The following is a 24,523-nucleotide window of genomic DNA, read 5'->3' as shown; positions in this document are numbered from 1 at the left end:
GGATAGCGATGCGCCTCTAGCGTCGGTGTTCTTGCCCTGCCTTCAGCGAGCACATGCGCAAGAATGCCAATATGCACAGAGTTTAATGAAGAGAAGGATTGTAGAAATCGAGAACAGCACGAAAATTACCTTCAGCAGTTCTTTTTATTATACAGGGCACACGGAAGCGCGTCTACAGCAATACAATAGCCCTCTGAGGACGCTGTAGATAAGAATCGCGCTGGTTTCAGTGCCATACACGTTCGTTGCCCGCCATGTGTATTGCTTCATCGCGTATGCGCAGGTACACACTGTTGCTGCTACAGCCGGACATGTTGCTTAGAATGACATACGTACCTAGGTTACGTGAACCCGTTCATGCCCACTCCGTATCTCAAATCGCTTGACATTTCGTCGGTCACACTGTGCACAACTTCCGCATCCGCTGATAACGAGTGCAACGCGAAACATCAAGGATTTTCGTTTATTTTTTCTCTTGAAAAAGCGTCTGCATTGACAGGGTTTGTCGTCCACTAGGAAATGCCTTCGTGACAGTCGAGTGTAAATATTGAGCACCGGTGTGGCTACACAGCCTGGTCACGTGTATAAATAGCGTAGTTGCTCGCTCATCTGACGCAGAGTAAGTGGTTTCCGAGTTTATCGCGATGGCTGTCTTGCTCGTTCCTTCACTGCTTCTGCTCCTCAGCGCCTCCGCTGTTCACGGGAGGGAGTCGTCGGTCAGTATGAGTCTGTCTTCAGCTGTGTGCGTGCATCAACATTGCTGAAAGATCGCGGGATCACGTTCTGCTTCCTAACGCTTGCTTACTCGCGGGTCGCTTGCATCATCATGGTAAAGTCGAAGCTGCTCAAGGGCTTTCATTCGCACACAATCCACTTTAATCTATCTCATGAATGACACTGCGCGAGCAGTCGACTTTTACGCAGTTGCGCTTCTGATCTGCATTTCGAGGCGACACCTGTATTGCCATATCGCTGGTCCCAAAAGTAAACTTTAGGTCGGAGCCAACACCGGATTCCCTACATAAATACATGTAAAATGCTGAATTGCTTTTATGATACAACCGCTGTGTAGATATGAATGAAACTTGGTGCATTTGAGAGAGAAAGGTAACTTCTGGTGACCGTGGCAAGTATAAGTTCTTTTAGGGCATGGAACATTTTACAAACATTGTAGAAAATTGGTATGTTTAAAAACAATGTCGAAGAACGAAGTTTGCAAATTCTTAAGTGTGCACTAAATACAAATATCGCATGTCTGTAAACTGCATCCATTAGAGCGTATGTAAAACTGACAATTTCGCTATATGAATTTGCACCATTGGTGAACTTGCATAACTTACAATGGTTTTGCAAAAGTACTACTCGCAAGTTAGTGTCATGTTTCAGAGAGATGTATAAAACATCAGTTTTGTCTGCTTAGTATGCAGTATTAGGTAAAATTTACATAACCGTGATATGATTTTTCACTGATAGATTGTAGAGTTGTGAACTTCATACGCTTGTCGTTTTTTCTTTTTTGAACTTTTGCGATCTCCAAGGTTTTTATTAAAAAACGACGGCCTTAATAAAACATATGCGTGCTGCAGTCACTAGATGCTACGTTTTTTTTTTTTGTTAAGTGTAATAAATCTCACCAAATTCGATGCAGTGGTTGCGAAGAAAAAGTATTTAAAGGCGCTGCACATTCGACTCGTGATGATTTGCTTAGAATTAAGAAGAGGCTCATAGAAAGGGTGTCTCGCGATACAAGAGTCATAACACTGAAGTGGAGACTGCTCTACGTCTGTGTCGACGCATTGTCAATAGAAATAGAGGCATGAGTGAGTAATGTACCGTTAGGTTCATTCATGCTTTCGTCCTTTGTCATATATATTACTTACGTTGCGGCTTTGCTCGATTGGAAGAAAAGAGAAGAGAAACGCCTCGATACCACCACCCGTCGAGTCTTCAAGGTAGCCCTGGGGCTTCCGTTCAATGCATCCACCGAGTTCCTTTCGAAACTAGGAGTACACAATATTCTTGCTGAAATCGCTGAGGCTCAGCGCACAGCGCAGGTCGTCCGGTTTTCCGGCACCAGAGCGGCCAGGGACATCGTGGTCACTCTTAGAATTTTTACTGAACGCGAAAAGAATAACGTCAGACATCTCAGCAAAGAAATCAGGGACGCAAATGTGGTTCGTCCCTTTCCCAGGAGCGTACACCCCGTCTTTAACCAAGGGAGAAGGCTCGCCCTCGCGAAGGCTCTTTTTGCCGAGGCTGCTACGGATGCTGTCTTCGTAGACACCGCCCAGGCGGTCAGTCGCGAAGCTTTTTCGCTATCCGTACTAGACGCCCACGAACGAGCCTGCAACACGCTCACAGTTTACACCAAGAATCCGGAGGTGGCCGAACAACTGGCCATTGCTCTCGCTCTGTTAGATCCACAGCGCTCGGTAATCTATAGCGATTCTAGGGCAGCCACTCGCGCCTTTGTTAGGGGAGTGGTAGATGCGAAGGCTTCCAAGTTACTCGAAGGTAGGTCCATCAGTCTCCACTCTATAGTTTTGTTCCCAGCCCATATGGGCGATTTCGTGGGAGGACAGCGGAACCTTAACGAATCCACTCATATGGCCGCGCGAGGACTTGCCAGCCGCGCTTCCCTGCAGGCCCCCTCGTCTCCTCCTAAGGTGTTTAAAGATCAATTTCAGACATATAATGAGCTCACCAAGCACTTCTATTTAGGACGTAGAAAATTCTCGCTTCCAAACAAGGAACTTAACAGGGCGCAGTCAGTCACTCTCCGCTTGCTACAGACGAACTCGTACCCCAATCATTGGCGTATGTGCTGAATCGACCCGTACTACAACGAACCATTCACTTGTGCACAGTGCGGTGGACATGTGAGCTTGGGGCACATGTTGTGGGGATGCGCGACGCAGTCCTCCTATCTGGAGCACAAGAACAAGTGGGGCGACGCTCTTAGGAGCAGCGAGCTACAAGACCAACTCTGGGCTGTCCAGAAGGCTCGCGAAGCGGTGGAGAACCTAGGGCTCACCGTCCCGATGTGGGAGGTGCCCTCTACATCTTGACGTGCAGTCAGGTGTCCTTGAGGACCCTTTTCGGTAATAAAGTTTCAGCACCACTACCACCACCGTCGTCAATTTAGAGAGCTTTAGCTTTTCCGGTATTCCGGCGTATTTGGCGGACTACCGGAGATAAACGGACGGAGCTATTTGGGCTACCTGAAGGCGCAGAGCTCAACCAGCGAAATACAGAGCTATTACTGGAGTTAGCAAGTATGTTCGATTTATCAGCTGGATTTATATTTTCGGCAGCGGGGTAATCGCGAACACGTTGCCTTCTTTAATGTATCCTTTTTCGAAAGAACACTCAGGGAACACGAAAACGTGTCTATAATTAGGCAATTGCAGTTAGACGAAGGGGCGTCATAATATTTCGATGCCAGCTACCACCAGCCAGGCATTACGCAAACGTCATTGCGCATACCGGAATACCTGGGACGCTAACGCTTCTAAAACCAAAGCCTCCATGCCTGTCATGGTGGCTCAGCAGCACGCGTTGTGCTGCTGAGGAAGTGGCCATGGGTTCGATTCCCAGCGGCCGCATTTCGGTGGGTGAGAAATGCAGAGACGCTCATGTACCTAGCGTTAAGTGCACAATGAAGAACCCCAAGAGATCAAAAATTAATCCAGTGACTTTCACTACAGCGTCCCTCGCGGTCTCAGACTTGCTCTGAGATTAAGTTTCAAAGTTTCCCGAGGCGCCTTGCAAGAACATTTATTGCAGCCATTTCTCATCACTCGGCAAGCTGTGCGGTGGCGAAGATTGATGCTTCACGGCTTGCCTGCCGGTAGGACGTTAAGGAGTTTTAATCAACAACCAGCGCTTAAGGTTTGCGTGCGAACAGGAGCGTTATAACACAGCCTATAGCGGGGCGGTAGACACAGTTTCCAGTACAAGATATTGTGATCTCGTGTCAGAAAACTCACCGATCATCTTGAGACGCACATGCGCGGCTCCTCACCGGTTACAGGTTACCGACGTGCTGGTTACCGACGTACCGATGTGCCCACGATGCGCGGTGCACCGTGGACACATCGTGGCCAGGCGCATCGGGCTCCGAAAGTGCTGATACGGGCACGCGTCGGTTATCGCTAAATGTGTCGAGTCATCTTCGTGGCTTCCCTACAGGGCTTAGTGAGCATGTTTTAGTTGTACACTCAAACTGCCGTAGCATCTCCTGGCCAGCGCTGGTTACTCATAGAATGCATCCATGCATCATCCTCATTAGTATCATCACCATCATCATCAGCCTGGCTACGCCCAGTGCAGGGCAAAGGCCTCTGCCATACTTCTCCAACTACCCCGGTCATGTCCTAATTGTGGCCATGTTGTCCCTGCAAACTTCTTAATCTCATCCGTCCACCTAACTTTCTGCCATCCCCTGCTACGCTTCCCTTCTCTTGGAATCCAGTCCGTATACCCTTAATGACCACCGGTTATCTTCCTTCCTCGTTACATGCCCTAACCATGCCCATATATTTTTCTTGATTTCCTCGATCCTCGACTGACAAATCACTACTTCAAATAAAAGTTTCTTTTTCTCTCTCTCTCTCAACTAAGGTGTCATTAACTCGTGTTTGTTCCCTCATCCAATCTGCTCTCTTCTTATCCCCTTAACGTTACACCCATCATTCTTCTTTCCATAGCTCGTTGCGTCGTCCTCAATTTAGGTAGAACCCTTTTCGTAAGCCTCCAGGTTTCTGCCCCGTACGTGAGTACTGGTAAGACACAGCTGTTATACACTTTTCACTTGATGGATAATGGCAACCTGCTGTTCATGATCTGAGAATGCCTGCCAAACGCACCCCAGCCCATTCTTATTCTTCTGATTATTTCACTCTCATGATCCGCATCCGCGGTTACTACCTGCCCTAAGTAGGTGTATTCCCTTACCACTTACAGAGCCTCGCTACCTATCGTAAACTGCCGTTCTCTTCCGAGACTGTTCAACATTACTTTAGTTTTCTGCAGATTAATTTTTAGACCCACCCTTCTGCTTTGCCTGTCCAGGTCAGTGAGAATGCATTGCAATTGGTCCCCTGAGTTACTAAGCAAGGCAATATCATCAGACAATCGCAAGTTACTATGGTATTCTCCAATACCTCTTATCCCGAATTCTTCCCAATCCAGGTCTCTGAATACCTCCTGTATACACTCTGTGACTAGCATTGGAGAGATCGTATCTCCTTGCCTGACGCCCTTCTTTATTGGGATTTTGTTGCTTTCTTTATGGAGGACTACGGTGGCTGTGGAGCCGCTATAGATATCTTTCAGAAATGTTACATGCGGCTCGTCTACACCCTGGTTCCGTAATGCCTCCATGACTGCTGAGGTTTCTACTGAATCAAACACTTTCTCGTAATCAATGAAAGCTATATATAAGGTTTGGTTATGTTCTGGACATTTCTCTATCACCTGATTGATAGTGTAAATATGGTCTATTGTTGAGTAGCCTTTACGAAATTCTGCCTGGTCCTTTGGTTGACAGCAGTCTAAGGGGTTCCTGGTTCTAGTTGCGATTACCTTAGTAAATACTTTGTAGGCAACGGACAGTAAGCTGATCGGCCTATAATTTTTCAAGTCTTTGGCGTCCCCTTTCTTATCGATTAACATTATATTGGCGTTCTTACAATATTCCGGTACGCTTGAGGTCATGAGGCATAGCGCATACAGGTTGGTCAGTTTTTTCTTGAACAATCTGCCCACCATCCTTCAACAAATCTGCTGTTACCTGATCCTCCCCAGCTGGCTTCCCGCTTTGCATAGCTCCCAAGGCTTTCTTTACTTCTTCCGGCGTTACTTGTGGGGTGTCAAATTCCTCTAGACTATTCCCTCTTCCATTATCGTCGTGGGTGCCACTGGTACTGTATAAATCTCTACAGAACTCCTCAGCCACTTGAACTATATTATCAATATTAGTAATGATATTGCCGGCTTTGTCTCTTAACGCATACATCTCATACTTGCCTATTCCTAGTTTCTTCTTCGCTGCTTTTAGGCTTGCTCTGTTCCTGAGCATGCTGAGAGCATTATCAATCATCATCATCATTATCATCATCATATCTGTATGTCCACTGCAGGACGAAGGCCTCTCCCGGCGATCTCCGATGACCTCTGCTTCGTGCTACGCAACCTGATTCCAAATTGCGCTTGAAAGTTTCCCCAGCTGATTTTCTGTCGCCCTGAACTGCGCTTCCCTTCCATTGGCATCCACTCTGTAGTTCTAATGGTTCACCGGTTATCTGCCCTACGCGTTACATAGCCTGCGCAGCTCTTAGCGTGGACTAAAATATCGGCTAGCCCCGTTTACTCTCCGATCCACACCGCTCTTTTCCAGTGTCCTTTAACGTTACGTCCGACATTTTTGGTTCCGTCGCTCTTTGCGTAGTTCTTAACTTGTTTTCGAGCTTCTTTGTTAACCCGCAAATCTTTGCGCATTATATTAACAACGGTAGAATGCAATGACTGTACATTTTTCCTCTCACCCGACACGCAAGCTTAGCGGCTACGGTACTGCGCGGCTAAGCACGAGGACACGGGATGAAATGACGGCGTGCCTCATAATCAAATCGCCGTGTTGGCACGTATAACTGCAGAATTCAATTCAACACTTCTGAACTGCAGGGGTAAGCTCACCGTCAGGATTTGGTAATGCCTGCCGTATGCACTCCAAACTATATTTATTCTCCTGCAAATTTACTTCTCGTGATCAGGGTCCCCTGTGAGGGGTTGACCAAGATAAACGCACTCCTGCACAGACTCCAGAGGCCGACTGGCGATCATGAATTCTCGTTCCCTTGCCAGGTTATTGGACATAGCAGGCATAGCAGCCTGCCAACTCTGTGCTGATAATTGCAATGGTATACGCTCTCCCAGAGCACGCGCTGAAGCACTGCGGTCGTAGAACTGCGGCTTTATTTCGTCGTATTTTATTACAGCGTGTTTCTGATACAATGCATGCGCGAGGTCTGCACCTTGACGGTGCAGCTCCAACTGCATGCACTCACTAAGGAAGAGTGGTGCACTGCTAATAACTTGGGGTGGTCGAATAGTGATTTTTGAGACCGAAGCGAATACGAACCGAATAGTGCCAGAGCGTATCGAATCGATTATCGAATAGTTTTGAGTAACGAATAGCCATTATCACAATTATTATAAAACGATGTTCACATCCCAGTGTCCTGTCATTTTGAGTTTGAGTTTCTGTCATTACATAGTACGTTATGAAGAGCTGTTTATTACAAGCAGAAAGGAAGCATTGGGAGTTAACACGTAGTGTCTTCACATCTTCACTCTTCAGAGAATGCAAATGATCGCTGTACAGCCCGTAATGTAAGGCCACCTAAGTGACCTAGCCTGCTCCTATGGGCAAGTTTTCATATTTTATGCCTATACCATGCCCGCAGGGGTTAAAGTTTAGTGTACCTTTGCTCAAATATTATGTGTATTTAGGCGCAGTTGACGTTTCGAAATATTCGAAATGTATTCTAAATATATTCGCATATACGAATAGTGACTGTTTCATTCGATGGCTGAATATTCGATTCGATTCGTTATTCAATATGTTCGCATATTCGCACACACCTATTGGCGGCCAGAAGAAAATGTAAGAGCTTTTTCCACGACGTTAACACGGTGTTCAATAGAACGTTTTTTTTTTTCGTTTTTTTTAATTTTACACTTCTTGCGTTTTCCTGCAGATGAGTGTAGTAGTGCCCGGCAGAGGCTATGCCATCGTGTACTACACTTGACTGAAACGAGTGTAGCCAGTCAGAGTAGGCGTCGTCTTCTGTATTACGAAACAAAAAGGCCTGATTGCGCACTTCGCTCGACTTCGCACCCACTTGCAGCGTGTGTTGTTTTATTTTAACGTAAACAATCTTTTTTTTTTCTAAATCTCCTGCGGCGTATAACCCAAATCTACATATTGAGCTGGATTACTCAGAGAGGCAGGCATTAGTTACACTGGAAATCAAATTACATAATTGACTAATTATCAGAACATTGCTAATCAACTTAACTAGTTACTTTGGCGGCCACATTGCAATACACGAATTGAATCCAGTGATTTCACAAACCACATCCACTTCGTACGAATTTTGAAACTAGCACCAGTTTTCTTTTTTTTAACGAACGCTAAAAATGCACAGTTGTTCCACAAAGCGCATTTTTCTGCACTGAAGGTAAAAAATTACCGGGAACCAATGCATTTTGTCGCAAATCTTGGGAACACATATCTCGACACTGGTTTCGACCTCCTGTAGAATTCGTTCGATGTGGATATGCTTTTCGAAGTCACTGGCTGTATTTAATTCGGAAGTTACATTACGTGCCGCAAACAAATTAGTTTAAGCGTTATGTAGCGAAAATTCGTTAATTAGCCAAATATTTATTTTTATTTCTCGCGCAGATAATGTCCGCCTCTGAGAGCAGTTTAGCTCAAGAATTAGAATTGCATTATGTACTACGGGTGGTTTTTAAAACTTCTGTTAACGATAAAAAAGCATCCCGTATATGCCCTTGCCAGCAAATAAAGGCCAATGTGTGAGTAACAAACTGAAGTGATAAACTGTAAATGACAATGACAAGAAGGGACAGCAAGGGCGGAGTGAATGGTAGCGGCGAGAGCCACCGTAACGGCGCTGCGCGGAGGAAGGGGGCGAGAGGAAGGGCGCGAAGGCGAGAGGAAGGGCGCGGAGGAAGGGGGCGAGGAGAGGCGAGAACACGTAATCCGGCTTTGGAGGACAAGGGGAGGGAAGACTCGCGTCGCGCGCGATAGGTGACAGCAGGAGCGCGCGCAGCTAGAGCAGCGCGCGGATGATGACCTTGGTTACGGCGAGGCCGACGACAAACTACGACGGCAACGCGAAATGCTGGAACGGGCGCGAAAGAGCTGCGCTCTAAAATTAGCCCACCTTCCCCGGTGATACAGGGTCATTCCAGCACTTCGCTGCAGTCCCTACGGCGAACCTTCACTGTTGTCGCCCTATACGTAAACCGACAACGCCAACAATCGCAGACGAAATTTCCATTTGCGCTTAAGCTTCGCCTTTGAGAGTGGAACGCGATAGCATCGAATGACCCCTGACTGGTTTGCATGATTCCCGGCTACTGCAGAATATGTAAACGTAACGTCTACCGGGAAGCGCTGGCGGCGAACGCTTTCTGGTAGAAACACGGCCTCTTCTGTGGGTCGATCTCCTGTTTCTGAGAAGAGCTAACACAAAAGATATGCGCTGTCGGTGTCGTTTTTTTTTTTTTCATAACATTTGTTTGTGGGCTGCCGTTCTCAAAATTCCAAGAAATAACTTTGTATAGAATGAAAGACAATGTATGAGCAACTTTGGTGGTAGGATAGCGGTTGGGTATGCGTGGTGCGAAACGTGGTTCGAAATTACTTTTGCCGAAGCGACGTCCGACACAGGGCGCCGGGTGCGGGACGCCGGGCGCCGATGCCAGATTTTCTGCCACACGGGTCCCTTGACGCTTTCGCGTTAAAATTTCCCCCAGGCGACTGCGACGCCTGCCCGCTTGTGTGTTGTCTGTTACCTACACTCATCATAACTGCGGTGTAGACTTTTATGCCACACTTATTTCTGCTATAGAACTGGCTTCGTGTAGATGTGGGGGGAGCTACACTTTTTTTACACCGATTAAATAAAATGGCGACTACATGCTCTAGCTACACTCGTGTAGCCAGTGTACGTAAAAAAAAAGTAGCCCTGATGTTGGCGACCACTAGAGGGCTATACTCCTTTTCATTCATACATCAGGTGCAACGCTGTGAACTTTCAGCACTTGTAGTGATGGTTCTGCAACAGCTTTGCTGGACATCCACTTTCGCAGTGCTGGGATGGCGAGTCAGTTTCTTTTTCAATCAGAACTGAGCTTATATATAGAACATGTTCATAAAGGTCGGTCAATGTACACCGAGCAGCTATATTAAAGTGCGAACGCAGCCACTGCAAAAAATATGCCTAGCCTCCACAGCGTTGTACCTGATATATGAAACCGAGTATGTACGTCGAAAGATATTTCTTGACGGAGGCCCTAAGGGTGCTGCTGTATATAATGTACAACGTGCCTGACATTACGGGAGAGTCGCATCTGCTACATAGTCAGGACGTCAAGGCGATGTAATGAATAAAATTACGTTGCAGCACATCGTTTCGACTGGAACTCTCACAGATGAAACGGGTTCACCAAATAATGCACGTCGAGTTTCCTAAATTAAAATTAAATTATGAGGTTTCACGTGCCAAAACCACTTTCTGATTATGAGGCACACCGTAGTGGAGGACTCCGGAAATTTTGACCACCTGGGGTTCTTTAACGTGCACCTAAATCTAAGTACACGGGCGTCTTCGCATTTCGCCCCCCATCAAAGTGCCGCCGCCGTGGCCGGGATTCGATCCCGCGACCTCGTGCGTCGCGTTTCCTATCTTGATTTTATCGTTCGAGTCGCGTTCGATTTATGACTATGAAACGAGGCTGCTTGTCAATTGTCTGTATACCAACGCTACACGTCTAATATATACACTCAAAGCTTTACGTTAGCAGCCGGTGAAATTACGCTCTGCGCATGGTTACCGTGATCGGGCGGCGCGAGATCTCCCAGCTTGGAGGCCATGCTGTGCCATTTCTTTAAATGACAATGACTGCCCACCGCGCGGTAGCCAACTATTTACCAGCGGTGAGGAAACACTTCACTTCAACTCATTCCTTCACCCATACAACATTGGAACGTTATGGAGGAGTCGGTGATATATTTGTTGCGAATATTTTCCTATGCCACAACAAATAAACAAATCGGTATCGATCAGCACGCTTCTGGCTTTGCGAATGACCAGTGCTGCTCAGACGACGTTATAACTGAGATTTCGCACATATTTCGTGGCAATGAATGCAATAGCAATGAATGCTATTGCGCTTAAAATAGAAAGAGCACCGTTTCCATTCGTTTCCTTGTGCATATCTGTTTCAGGATAACACGGAAGCTTTGAAACAGGCATTGGCAACGATGAGACACCCTGTCGCCTACTTCACCTCGGTCGACGATCCCAGCGAGCGGTGCCTGAGAGCCGATCTTCCAGTGTTAGAGGACCGCCGAGCCGTCTACGTTTATCATTTCCAGAGCCAAGATGGCCAATCCGGGTGCGTAGGTCAAGCTTACTCGCTTGATTTGATGGCATTGAGAATGATGACGTTCATCGCCAGTATTCCTGGCACTTTTGACTAATACCTCAAACTAGTTCACGAAACACACACGCACACACACATGCACGTACACACGCAGCTAGCTATATGAAGCAGAAATTATCCGTTTTAAACAACGATCAACAATTGGTCATTAAAAAAAATTCCCTGAATAACCACTCAACCATTTTTAGAGCGTGGTTCCAAAGAAACTGTCGAAGAGCAAATACCTCCTGTGAAAATAGCTTCCCAAAAACAGTAGATGGTTGGTAAAAACGGAAGTCCTTTAATGACTTTCTTTTTAAGCATCCTGTGTGCCGTGTATACGTGCGAAATGGGCTGTTCGAAGATAACCACCACTGGCTATAACTTTAAAAAATAGATCTGCTATATGATTAGGCAGCCAGAGCCATTAATATACAGAATACAAGCAAAAATAGCAGGTTATCAGGTAGGCTTCGGCCGCCAAACCTGAAACAGGGCTTGCATTTTGTTCCCGCATTGCTAAAAAAATTTGTTTCACTGTTTCATTACTGATAATTTCCGATAGTTTGTTTAGCAGACAAAGAACAGTAAATATACGTTAACAGTCGTTTCTTGCGAGATATTTGGTAATTTACGAATAATCCAAAATACGGAATAGTTCTACAAATACGAGTGCGAATAGTTAGTGTGAAATATTGGATTCGTATTCGAGACTTCAAATATTCGATTGGTAATTTTATTGGTAACCCCAATTGGTAACTCTGAGCGGACTTTACGCAGTATTAGCAAAATAATTACATCGTCATTAATTACGAGCCAATTAAGACAAGACGGCATTTCACCCAATATACCCGAGCTACGTCTAGCAGGTTTGGGAGCGAAGTGGAGAAGCGTCAGCGGTTTTCGTTAGCGGCTTTTATTACAGATGACAACGACATGCCTACAACATTTGAAGTCGCTCCCCCCCCCCCATCCACCCCAAAAAGTTGAAAAATATTGCGGATCCTTAATTGAATATTAAGCTTTTTTTTCTCGAATATTTCCTATTGAAGGTACACATATTGTTATGCCGTAGTCATACAGGCGTATTCCGTGACACTCGAGTGCACATGGCCGCAGAGTTTCACATTCGCGTTCGCGATGTTACACGCGAAAGGGTATAGTGTGCTTTGGAATCGATGGCGGTGTAGAGGAGTCGTCACTACTCAAGTGTCACTTTGGTGGCGCGTACGACAAATTGTCCGTTGGTATTCATCGCAGTGTCGATCGGGAAACCAGCCAGCACCTTATGTAATCGTTATTTTTAGCCAGTAATTGCAAAACAACATGAACACGATCAGTTGTCACGACTGAAGACCAGACGACATTGCACTCAACAACACTCAAGCGACGCGCTGTGCGTTTGGGAGTCCTGACAGTGGCGAAGCGTCGGCGCCTGAAGAAGAGAGAAAAAAGGAGACATGGGTTAAGTGCTATGGCAAAGAATGGCTGTTTTCTTAACCAGGGATGCTTTGAACACGAACGCACACGCACACAGCTGGTTTCACAATTAGAGCCGACAGTCCGATGAGTATAATATTCGAAGCATTGCCATTAGAGGCTAGCTCGACGATCGCACTCGTAGGCAAGCGCGTTCTACAGCGACGGGCGGCTACACGAGGAAGAGAAATGCCCTTTAGGATTTATGGCGATGGGCGAATCAGTAGGTACCACTTATGTTTGTTGCTTTAAGCAAAGACTGCAAAATAATACTATTATAGAGTTAAAACAGCAGTTAGAGAAAATTGAGCTGCACATGGGGTGCAATTCATTGTAATCTCATTATCATCGAGCATTACTAGCCAAGACAAGACAGCGTCGCATCCAAGGCAAGCAGAAAAACGAATGACACTTTACATCGCAGATCGCATGGGGCGCTTACTATATTTGATATCCCTGAAACGTGGTCCCGGAATTATGCCGACTCTTCATTGAGTATTCGATTCTGTTTTCTTTCATTTTAAAACGCTGCCATCGAGTCTACGCACTTCCTCACAGTGACATTAGTTCGCCGAACGCACTCACTGGCAAGTGCTCTCCGTAGGAAGTGTCACTAATACCCCAGTCAGACGGGCAAATTTAGTGACACTTCGAGCCGGTGCACTTTGCGTTTAGTGTCACTCGCAGGCTGCCAGACGGAGAGGTCTAGTGACACTTGCTGTGGAGTGCACTTGCCAACTAGTGCGTTCAGCGAACTCACTTGGCTGCGATGAAGTGCGTTTGCTTGTATGCGATGATGTCTTGCCTTGGCTCATGGCGATTGCACTCAGCTTGCATCATGTGGGTTGCACGTCGTCACGGCGTAGGAGCGTCCATGCTGTCTGCTCGGGAGAAGGCGGTTTTGATTCGTACGAACGCTCGACGACGTCAATAAGCCTCTAAATTAACCGCCCTGTCGTTTAAGCCATTCCCGCCCCTGCAGGCATTTCACCTGGACACAGAATTCTTCTCTCCTTGCGTTTCTGCTCCAAGTATGTTCAGCGAGCGCCCCAGTGCCGTCACCATGTGTGTCTCATTAGTTTCGTCTCCCGTTCACCCCAGGCAGGCGATGCCGCTGGCCATACGGCGTGCCGTGCAGTCTTCTGCATTTCATTAGGCTTTCGCCTCATTGTAGATTCAAATTCCCCATTGCTTGCTATATTCGCGAATGTCTCCTTATCTTCAAAGACGCCGATAGCCGTACGTGGAAGCTGCAACGCGGAAGTTAGCGATTTGTGAAAGGTTTTCGGTACGCGCATTCTCATTTTTTTTTTGGCTGCTGTTGTAAGCTTTCTCTTCTCGTTTATGTACCCCGTCTTCTTGGAAATAAAGCTGAACTTTTCAGTGAGTGCTTGTCTTGCGGCCTGTCTCAGAAAAAGGAAAAGTTAAACGCAACTGGAGTTTCTCCGACCGCAACTCGTTAGGATTATGATATTCTTTTTATTTTTTATTGAAAAACGTTCTCCTAATAAGCATTTCTTCTTGTAATGTGAGAGTCACCGCTTCTAAAGCTCAAAATGCTTTCAATAATATCAAGCTCTCCCGATGGCTCTACAATTCTAAATCGCCATCGTCACCAATCCTGAATGACACTTCGTTTTGCCGTTTAGCACCACGCCGCCATAACGCTATTGAAGTGACACTCGGCGAGGCAAAGTGGACTCGCTCGAAGTGTCACTAAGTTTGCCCGTCTGACTTGGGTATGAGCCTTTCCGTCTCGCAGCCTGTGACTGACACTAACGGTGAAGCGCACTCGCTCAAAGTCACGCCATATGTGCCCGAGTGAGGCGGGTGCACATGTGTTACAGTGTGGCAAGCCAGGCTTCCTATTTCTCTGTCAACTGACCCCCTACCCCCTATACACCAACACGCAGATGCCGGGCTGGCGTTTAGATATACGTTCAATCTTTAATGAAACTATGTTCGTCGAGGTACCCTTATCTCTGCTGGCGTGCTATACTTGCGCATGACGTGGCTGGATCATCGCAGTAATCATGTTCAAGGCACAAGCGATGACAAGATGGCCCCGAAATTGATACAGAATCAGCGAGTGTAGAAACATTTCTGGTACACTGTTACATAGGTTATTAATTAGTTATGCGACTTAATATTCCTAAGCACGCTGAAACAAAGAAAAAGAAGGGAATAAAATAACGCAGCATCGCTCATCAGCGGTGGCAGACAATGCGTATCGACAGCACTGTCGTCAAAGCAAGGGCAAAAGGGTGTGGTGTTACTGTGTCATACCAGATGAAACTAGTCGTTTTAGGTGAGTTGTATGAAATGCGACAACAAAAGAAAACGAAAGAAGGATAAAAAAGAAAATAAGCATGAATGTAACTTTCAACAGGATCAGTCACTTACACTCACTTATATGAGTCGTCTTGTGGCGCGTGCAGAAAGCTAGTTTTGTTTGTTTGTTTTCTGTCCCGCATTCGGCTTTTCGCAAATCGCCTTCAAAACGTCTCACCGCGCAAGGGCGTTGCGTTTACTACATGCGGTAAAAAGAAGAGGTGCTCCACTCTGGTTAATATTTCATAGACAGTAACCGTTGCCCAACGTTCGCTATGAAATTGAGCAATAAATTAATTCACTGTTGCGTTTGACGACATTAATTATGTATGCGTTATAGCAGTTATACTTTTTTTAGATGAAGTACCAAATAATACGATTGAGGCAGGATGATTCTGCAAGGTTGTCTGCGCTTTATCTATAAATATAATAAAACTGGCGGAATTCGCAATTTGGCATGATTTTTGTCGTTATTTCTCGTTTTTCTTGATTTTTTGTTCCTTGTTATGTGCATGCGGACTGCCTGAGAGATTCCTTCCAGCATCCGAGATTAACCCTGTAATGCTAAATCCATCCTATATGCTAAAGCGAGTTTGAATCCTCAACATGCTGATTGAATTGCGGGAAATTTCATGCAAAGCCCATAGTTGCATGCTCTATCGAAATGCGGGAGTTAAACTTGAGCAGTGGATAGTTTAGCAAATCAATGGCTAAATAAATAATTTGTACAGTAACTACCTTATATACATGGAAATAAATACATTTCTTTACTTCTTCCCCACAACTGCACTCTCCGTAGCCATAAATAAATGTCAGCAATTTATTCCAACTTTTGTTGACGTTTAACTGATTTTGGGCATTACAGGAATAAAGGCCGGTGAATGAAATGAAATTTGGGCGAGTTGGTATGAGTTCACGTCTTCATTTCGTGGTTTGTGCCACAAACACACGGTTGAAAAAATGGAAGGCACGAATGACACGTGCGCAAACTCTTTCACCTGGCGTTCTTCCTATCCCACATAATAGGCCTTTGAGCCATGCCTTAACAAAGCCATTGCCTAACAAAGCGCAACACTTTGGCGCCCGCTCCCGCGTTTTGCGTCGCCATCGGCCTCGCCGTTGTGCCTCGCCGTAACCAGCTCTCTAGCCGGGGCCAGCGCGCTTCTCTAGCTGCGCGTGCTCCCGGCGCCATCTCTCGCGCACGGCGTGAGCCTTGCTCTCTCCTTGTCCTCCAAAGCCGGATTACGTGTTGTCGCCTATTCTCTCACCCCCTTCCTCCGCGCAACGCCTCTGCGCTGACTCTCGCCGCTACCATCCACTCCGCCCTCGCCGTCCCTTCTCCCGCTGTCGCGGCACCGCCGCGGTGCCGGCGGCGGGCGCTCATTGCCACCGCCTGTGTCTCTAGCTTCCCCGTTTGCGGGGCGCGTTCCTCAGTGGCACTTGTCACCTCTGGCAGTGCTTGCACCTAGGTGTCCTTCTCCCGCCTACACTCTTGCCCTATGCCTCCCCTTACCTGGCGCTGTGCCGTTGCGGTGACGCGAAAGACAGTTATAGCGTTTCATCCCCTTACTTCTATTTCCCAACCCAACCTTATGCGGCCACATTGAGGCCTGTCTCTGAGTGAATGAGTGTGTGACTGCTACACAATACCCCTGTTCTCCACCCGTTTCCTCATCCCACCTCAGAATAAACATTAAATTATAATTGCTAATCTCCCCCCCTCTCCGCGGTGGTGACCCACTATAATATGACGCAATGGCACGTCGCCGGAGCGCCGGCTCGATAGTGGCGGATCGCGGTGTGTGCTTCCCAATCCGAAACGCAGAACCGCCTCCGTTCGGCGTTGCGTGCTCTGTAAGCGGTTGCCTGCTGTTGAAATAAGGCAACAGCTGCGCTCAAAGATCGCATTACCAAGGAGAGTAATTGTCGGCCAATTATTGATGATTGTCATCACCAATGAAAGACACGGCGATCTATAATTATAACATTTTTCAAGCTCTGTCTCGTACGTAGCTACGGCGTCAGCACAGCGTTTACCTCGCCAAATAATCTTTCACAGCTGTGCTTACTTGTAAGGAAAACAATTGTTGCCTCCGTTGCGCACAGCGAAGGCTGCTGTCTAATACCTTAGTTACGCGGTTCTGGTAACTACATCTAAGACGCACTTCAGTTACCGGAGTGAACTATGGTTACCGGTAACTACAGACGAGGTGGCCAACCTCAGTTTGCAGTGACCATGGTTAGTGGAATAACCGCAGTTAGGCTTTCCATCTAAGTGGGTGTAACTTCGGTTGGCTGAAATTGAGGTACATCTTAACTGCGGTTAGCCCGCCCGTGTAACTAGGATATAACAAAACGCAGGACTTGGTGCAAGGTCGCCGTATGTAGTGTGCCATATGCCGTTAACCTACGGAAAGTCGTGCGTTGGCCGAAACGTCACTTGTCCTCGTCTAACGCGACAGATCCCTGCCGTAGCTGTTGCAGCTGCAGATCGGTGTTCACGGACACCCGCATGTTGTCCAGAGAGGGACACTGAATTGGCGGGAAAATTATAGAAGTGTTGATTAATTTAAAAGTTCGAGATAGCTGTGTCAATCAGCGGCCCATTTGACCCGCCGCTGTGGCTTAGCGGCTGCGATGTTGCGCTGGTAAGCATGAGGTCGCGGGTTCAAATCCCGGACGCGGTGGCCGCATTTCGATTGCGGCGAAATGCAAAAACGCCCCTGTCCCGTGCATCGGTGGCACGTTAACGATACTGTGGCGGCAAAATTTATCCTGGGTCCCCCACTATGGCGTGCCTCACAATAAGATTGTGGTTTCGGCACGCAAGCACCATAATTCAATTCAACCGTCTTTTTTCTCTTCCTAACCAGTGGGTATACACGTGACTACTGCATCAATATCACTGTAGACGAATCTGGAAAATTCCCCTTCGGTCCCTGTGACGGTAAGCATGTGCACTTTCTCTTTTAAATCGATCGGTATCTTGGAAACTCGTTTCCGTGCTTCCCAATCGTAACATGTACAGTCAGAGAGCAACATTTTGGAGACCAATGGTGCCACATCTCTTTTTTTAATTCTTATTTTGGTCACTAGACTGAAGTAAGGTGGTTTACAGTTTACGTGTGCGCGTTCGTCCAATGCAATGCATTAAAATTTTTTCACGTTGTGTGGCGATGCTAGCAAAAATTTGAACTTTTTCTTGCTGGTTCCGTGCTATCCAAACTTTTGCTCACAAGTGTATCAGACCATTGCCTCTGTTTCGCCTCCTGTGATTCTGCATCTCCAGGTCATCCCCCCCCCCCCCCCTCCTCGATGATATAAAAGCCATGGTCAAGTAGTTAAGCTCCAGTCGCTTCCCTCGAGTATTTTTGCTCCCAATTAACGCGGGGCACCCCCATAATATGTGGTGGCAGTGGACAGAGCCGTCTTTGTTCCCTATTTTAGCTGAGCTGGTCTCCGTACCTGAGTGCCAGCTCACTGGGGTTTGGTTCCCGGGGCGGCACCACCTACCGGTTTGTTTCCTCGGGCTGTCAGTGGGCCGCCTCATTTCTCGGTTTTCCGCAGGGATCTGGCACCAAAATGAGTTCGATTTCTTGTTCAGGTTTTGTTAATGTTTGCAGAGCCATGATAGTTGCATGTGTACCCGACAGCATATGCCTTAATGGCTCACATCGAATCGGATAAGAAGATATTCGTGCCCTCAATGTTTGATACAGTAGCAATCGCTGTTTCTTCTGCCTCCATAATACAGTTGGGCTGAATGGCTTCTGTCCGCAACGTACGCCCATATCCATCAATTGTTGCGATTATATAATGTTTCTCGCCTGCGGGACTGGCGTCCACGTACGCTGCTGGTTTGTCTGTGAGCACTTTTTTGAGTGTCTCCACCTGAGCTTGTCGACGTCCTTTGTTTTGGCTACCAATTTTTTTTTTTTGGGCGGTGTGATTGCTATCTCGGCCCTGATTTCATGCGCAATTTAATCCTTATTGCAGGTCAAGTTAGCGGTTTTAAATTAAGCAGTTTCAGGACGTCGTGCTCTTGTCGATTGCAGGAGAGTCTCCACCATTGGGATGCTCTGTGTGCTTCCATTATTTCAACTACAGTGTTATGTTAACCGAGTTTCTAGAACTTGCTGCTGCTGACCCATGTGGGTAATCCTAGGCCAGCTCTGTAGCCTGAACTAATTAATATGTCGATTTTGTTCCTTGCATCCCTCCTGAGGTACAGAAAGGGGCATGTGTACGCGATCCTAGAAATCAAGAAGGCCTGCACTAGTCTGCACGGTTTCTTTTTTTTTTAGCCCATGCTTCTGTCCGTTAATTCTCCTCAGAAGCCAAATGGCTTGTCGTTGTTTCTAACGTTTTCATGGTCTCTCCAGTCAGCCATTTTACTTCTAATAGTCCGAGTATCCTTTTGCTAAGTAATCTTGGTATTGTTTCATTGTTGACAGTGATGTTAATGGTGTCTTTGATGGCCAATGTGACCTTAGCCTTTATGAAGAGCTCTGATCTTGCTTCAAAACATTGACGTCCGTTCAGTGCTTTGAAGGTTTGCACAGTGTCGTCTGCTTCTTGCTGAGATTTCTTGACATCGTCTGCATTTCCTGTCCTTGTCCAAATTGTTATGTCGACTGCATATATTGCATGACGAATATGCGCGACCTTTTCCAACATTTCTGGTAGGTTTCATATTATGCAGTTAAACAGGAATGGTGACAGCACTGCACCCTGCGATATACCGCGTGCTCCGCGTTGTATTAGCGGACTTTTGGATGCCACCAAAGTACAGGGTGGCCTTTCACTCTTTTAAAGAGGCCGAGATATAGGCGTTTGTTCGTTCTCCCACATTCATTTCAGTGACATTATATAGGACTTACTTGTGGGTTACCTGATCGCAAGCTTTTTGTACATCTAATCCTAATATTGTTTTAGTGCCACCAAGAATGCCTGGATCCACTATATCTTTTTTATATAATCCACATAATATCTTGTGTGGACATCCCTTGCCTGAAGCCGAATAGGGTCGGGGGAACAAGTTGGCTTTTTTCTGTGCGTTCATTAAGCCTGGTTAGGACGACGTGTTCGTAGCCTTTCCCAAACACGAAGTTAGGTATATAGGACTTAGATCTTGAAGCTGTAATTTCTTCCCCGGCTTTGGCATAAAGACGAATTTGGCCTCCTTCCATATGCTTCAAAGTGTGCCATACCTGATCGAAGAGTTTCGTTAGACTTCGGATAGACTTGTCATCCAAGTTCCTCAGTATCTTTTTGTGACGCTGTCTTTTCCCGCGGCCGAGGTGGTCTTGAGGTCTGCGATTGCTGCCCTGACTTCAACTTCGGCCATGTCAGCATCTAGTATTTCGTTGTTGGCTCCCTCGTATGAGGGATTGGCAGTTTAGCCCTTTTGCACATTGAGACGTCTTTCCGTTAGTATTTTTGTCATGTCCTCGTCCGTGCGTTTGAATTCGTGCGTTAGCTTTCTGTATGCGTGTTTGTGCGGCTTCTTAAGTGTTGTCTGGCTCTAACAGATGTTTTAAGAGCGACCTTGGGTTTTTGGAGTCAAGTTGTCCATTGTTCCGGGCGCAGATTTGCTTCCATTGGACTGTATTTAGTTGACACCAATATCTCTGTATTTCGTTTTCTACTTCTGTGAGGTTTCGGTAAATGTATTTTTAAGCCAATTTGCTTGCACTGCACTACAGATAACAATGTAGCAGCTAGCGTCACCTAGCGGCAAGGGAACTGAGTTCGCTTTCCGTTGGGTCGTTTCGAATTTTCCCCCAAAATGTTGCCCTCCAAAGTAGGGATGCGGCCCTTACACGAGTATATGCGGTATCGAAATCCAGGTAATGCTGGCATCTATAAGACGCGGACTGGCATTAAATGAACTGACGCATGCACATGTTTCAATGAGATACATATTTACGGAGCGACTTCCTGCGACGCTCAGCCCCGTTGTGTTAATCTGTTTGTACTTAGAAGTTGATCATGACCCGTTACAATGAGATACTTCTTATCTGAGGGAGCAGCCGTGCATACTTATGCAGTGTTATTGGCCCATCTTGTGATGAAAGGAGCCGTTTGCACTTAGAGGCTTCGTCCAGCATAACACGGCATGGGCAGCAAGAAGCCTTTATGGATCAACGGCTGGGGGCCAGAAATTGCTTGTGAGCAACATCCGACCCGCGATGTTCTAGTCATTTACTGTTTATGTCTGGTACTTTACATGTACAGTAGATTGGTGGAAGTTCATGTCCAGCGTCTGGTTTTGCTTGGGGGCCCCACAGAGACTTGTGCGCTCCTGGTTTTCGTGGTGTTGTTTCATCGTTATTGTTTCATGCGTTTCTTTCCCTTTCAGGCAGCGAGGAGCCTGGCATGGCTCAGATGCTTTTTTTTGATGGCCACAGCTGTTATGGTGGTATATTTCCACTTTTCGGCACCTACCGTAAGTGAAGAACATTTCCTCGTCTGTAGCGCGAAAGCGATTTTAACTTGTGCTTTTCTGCTGATATGGCTTGTCGGATGCCATAACAATCACCCACAGGGTTCATTTAATTATGGTGAGTCACTGTGTCACATGGAATGACCAGGGCGTGGCTGCCGCTCGTGACAGATGGCAACGTTACATTCAGACAATAGAAACTCGTTATAAGTAAACCATAGGGTTAGACAAAGTTCTTCGTTACCTCTATTATTTTGGTATATGCATTATTGCCATTTACTGCAATAGAATAAGCCCAATGCGATGCAAAACTTCCGACATGTTTAGAAGGAGACAACTTTGAGGCCAGCGGACCCACTACACGGCCACGTATGCGATTAAATTTTAATAAAACAGGTCATCGGCGCACCCCCCACACGACTTTCTAGCACATGATGCGACTGCCTTTACGATAGCTGCCTTCTGTTCCAGTGTGACGGTCTATAGCCTCATGAAACCGGTGAAACAGCGACGCGGTCTAACAGCTTGCACGCTTAGACGCCAACAAAGTGCGTCGTCTTTGAGCAGCACGTGCCACAATACGGCGCGCCGACTACGCAGTTGGCCCAGGCGCTGATCCACCGCGTGAATGAGGAGAAGACAACAAGCCTTGCTGCGCCGGCTTGGCTACTTGGCCAACTGGTGGCCTCCGAGACTGTACCAGTGGCGACGCGATCGCGGAGGCCACGCCTATAGCTGCACCAGACTGCACGAGGCGTCGCAGTGAGGGAGACCAGTGGCTGTACTGGTCTTTCGCACCGCCACTCGCAGGCAGAGACTCACCATCGCACTTCCCTTTCTCAACTTGATGCAGGTTGGGCGCAGCTAGGTGTGGCCCCCAAGATTGCACCGATGCACTCTGTGAGGTGACGCGAGCTGCACCGGCCTGCGTTGCGCAGCAGTGAGAGAGATAATTGCGATGGCGATAATGAGCTGCTGCTTCCGCGTAGTGGTGAGAAAGACCAGTATCGCACGAGGGCATATCGAGCGCGGCGACGCGGCAGCCTGAACAGCGAACGTGTACAGAACCCCGCGGAAAGAGATACATAGGGCGTGCAAGGCTAGAGTATTTTTAATGCGAGACACTACATGGCTCATTGTGCGACCCCACCGTCATCGGAAGGCCGTGGAAGAAAAACGGGACACAAATTACGTCACCTTCATCTAGCTAAATATAAAAGTGGCCACGGTGAGGATTCGATCCTCTGCTCAACCGCCCTTGCTACTCTTCCGTATCCGAGCGCGTTAACCACTGCGCCATGGCTGCTGTTACGTTTCGCCTACGACGCGCGGTATAGCCGGCGCGGATGCAACGGACGCCGGGGCTTCATTCAAAGCGGCGGACATTTTGGCCCGTTCAGCGCTGCCGCAACGCCTCCCCGCCAAGCGCGTCCAAGCATGTTTCAATGCCACGTATATTCGTGTGTGCGTGTGTGTGTGTGTGCATGTTGGTGCCCACGCTTGTCAAAGCGCGGCAGCCGGGGAGAGGAGCTCCCCAAGTGTGAAGCGAGGAGGTCTGACCGGCGCCGGCCCGGCGGATGCGTCACTACACTCGTCTCAACGTGTCTCTCAGCGTGTCCGTGCCCCGCCGTCACGTGCGCCTCTGACGAGGCGTTCCTTCTTGCCCTCGACTCCGAGAGTATAAAAGCAGCTGCCCCCGGACGCCAAGAGAGAGGCTCCGATTTCTTCCGTTGAGTAACGTGCACTCCCGTCTCTCCACTTCGGTCGACCTGACCGGCCGCTCTTTTGCGATGCTAGAATAAACAAGTTGTTCTGTTAGCAGTCGACTCATGCTTTGCCAGGACCTTCGGATGCTTCCAGTTGTGTCCCAGGCCGCCAGGCCAACGCTACCCTTGGGGCTTGCGACCCATTTGCAACAACGGGTGCCAGCGGTGAGATTGCAACACTGCATTGCGCCTCCGTTGCTACAGGCGACAGTGTTGAATATCTCGAGGCTGTGCGCGTGTTTGGGCTCTACCTGGCGGCTGATTCACTAGATGGCGCATGATGGAAGTGGCGTCACTGTCGGCGCTACGGAGTCTTCATCGTCCCAAGTTTAATCGCTTGCGTCTACATCATCAGGCGATTCAGCAAAGCGTGGCCGGACGCGCCAGTTCACTCTCGACGATGTATGAGACCATAGTAACGCAGTGATGCTACTCCGATCACAAGGCCATGCTACAGTCGATCAAGTTTCCACATCATCCACAAACTTTGTGGATGCATGTGTTGGCGCTGTTACAATTTTTATGTCAAGTATGCACCAACTCGCCCAGAGAGAAGTTTTAATGAAATCTGCAATCTACGTACGCTATATAAAACTGGGCTTTTTAGGGGGTACAAAATTTTGTTACAGTTGGCGCTTACCTTCGTCCCTAACGCACAACCCCTTATTTCTTTGTTCTGCCGCAGAATGCATGCTGTGGGTGAAATACGAGTACAAGGATTCCGTGTCCGACGATTGCCTGCAACGCTATCACCAGCAATGCGGGTCAAAGAAGTACAAACTTTACGACAGCGAGCAATGCGACTAACGCTGTTCGACAGTTCGTGCTCCGACTGCTTTGCGTATGTCGCACAAGCACCTGCCATTTGGTCCGTTTCTGTATTCTAGAAATTAAATAATTTTGAATTCGTTCGTGCTGCTTGTTCCTGCTCCCCATCCTATTTCAACAATGCTCAGTGAAATAGAAGCACAACATCTTTGGAAATCACCCTTCGTGCCTTGGAACGGTAATAAAAAATTCACGAGGATCATTGAATGCTGCCCATACGTGCTACAATTACAATGCACCCACACATTAGGCATGGTCTCCGAAATTACGCACGCTGGCGGTGCAATCTCGGAGGCCAGGAATGAAGGTTCTCCAATAAGATAGTTTTTTTTCCCACAGCGCTACATTTGTTTGCTTTATTTCTGATAATTTGATCTTTTTTCGCCACTGCAAGGTATATACCTGAATGGAAGAGATAGGTGCAGTGTCC

At 47.3% G+C, this 24,523-nt stretch overlaps 1 protein-coding gene across 1 annotated transcript; it reads left to right on the top strand.

The window, feature by feature from the left end:
* The first annotated feature begins 599 nt into the window (after positions 1-599).
* LOC129387446 (uncharacterized) lies at positions 600-24,127 on the top strand. Its single transcript, XM_055076365.2, has 5 exons — positions 600-716; positions 11,048-11,217; positions 17,928-18,001; positions 21,416-21,502; positions 23,951-24,127. Exons 1-5 carry the CDS (start codon positions 645-647, stop codon positions 24,070-24,072), a joined length of 525 nt encoding a protein of 174 aa, XP_054932340.1. The 5' UTR covers positions 600-644; the 3' UTR covers positions 24,073-24,127.
* The last annotated feature ends 396 nt before the right edge of the window (positions 24,128-24,523 follow it).

Source organism: Dermacentor andersoni, chromosome 2 (genome assembly GCF_023375885.2).
Source record: "Dermacentor andersoni chromosome 2, qqDerAnde1_hic_scaffold, whole genome shotgun sequence".
In the NCBI taxonomy this organism is placed as follows: domain Eukaryota; kingdom Metazoa; phylum Arthropoda; class Arachnida; order Ixodida; family Ixodidae; genus Dermacentor; species Dermacentor andersoni.
This window is presented reverse-complemented; position numbering and strand designations above follow the sequence as displayed.

Excerpts from the sequence above, each read along its gene's own strand:
- LOC129387446 (XM_055076365.2), top strand. The coding sequence starts at position 645 with ATGGCTGTCTTGCTCGTTCCTTCACTGCTTCTGCTCCTCAGCGCCTCC. Across the intron at positions 717-11,047 it reads TTCACGGGAGGGAGTCGTCG|GATAACACGGAAGCTTTGAA; the intron begins GTCAGTATGAGT and ends TATCTGTTTCAG. Across the intron at positions 21,503-23,950 it reads TCCACTTTTCGGCACCTACC|AATGCATGCTGTGGGTGAAA; the intron begins GTAAGTGAAGAA and ends GTTCTGCCGCAG.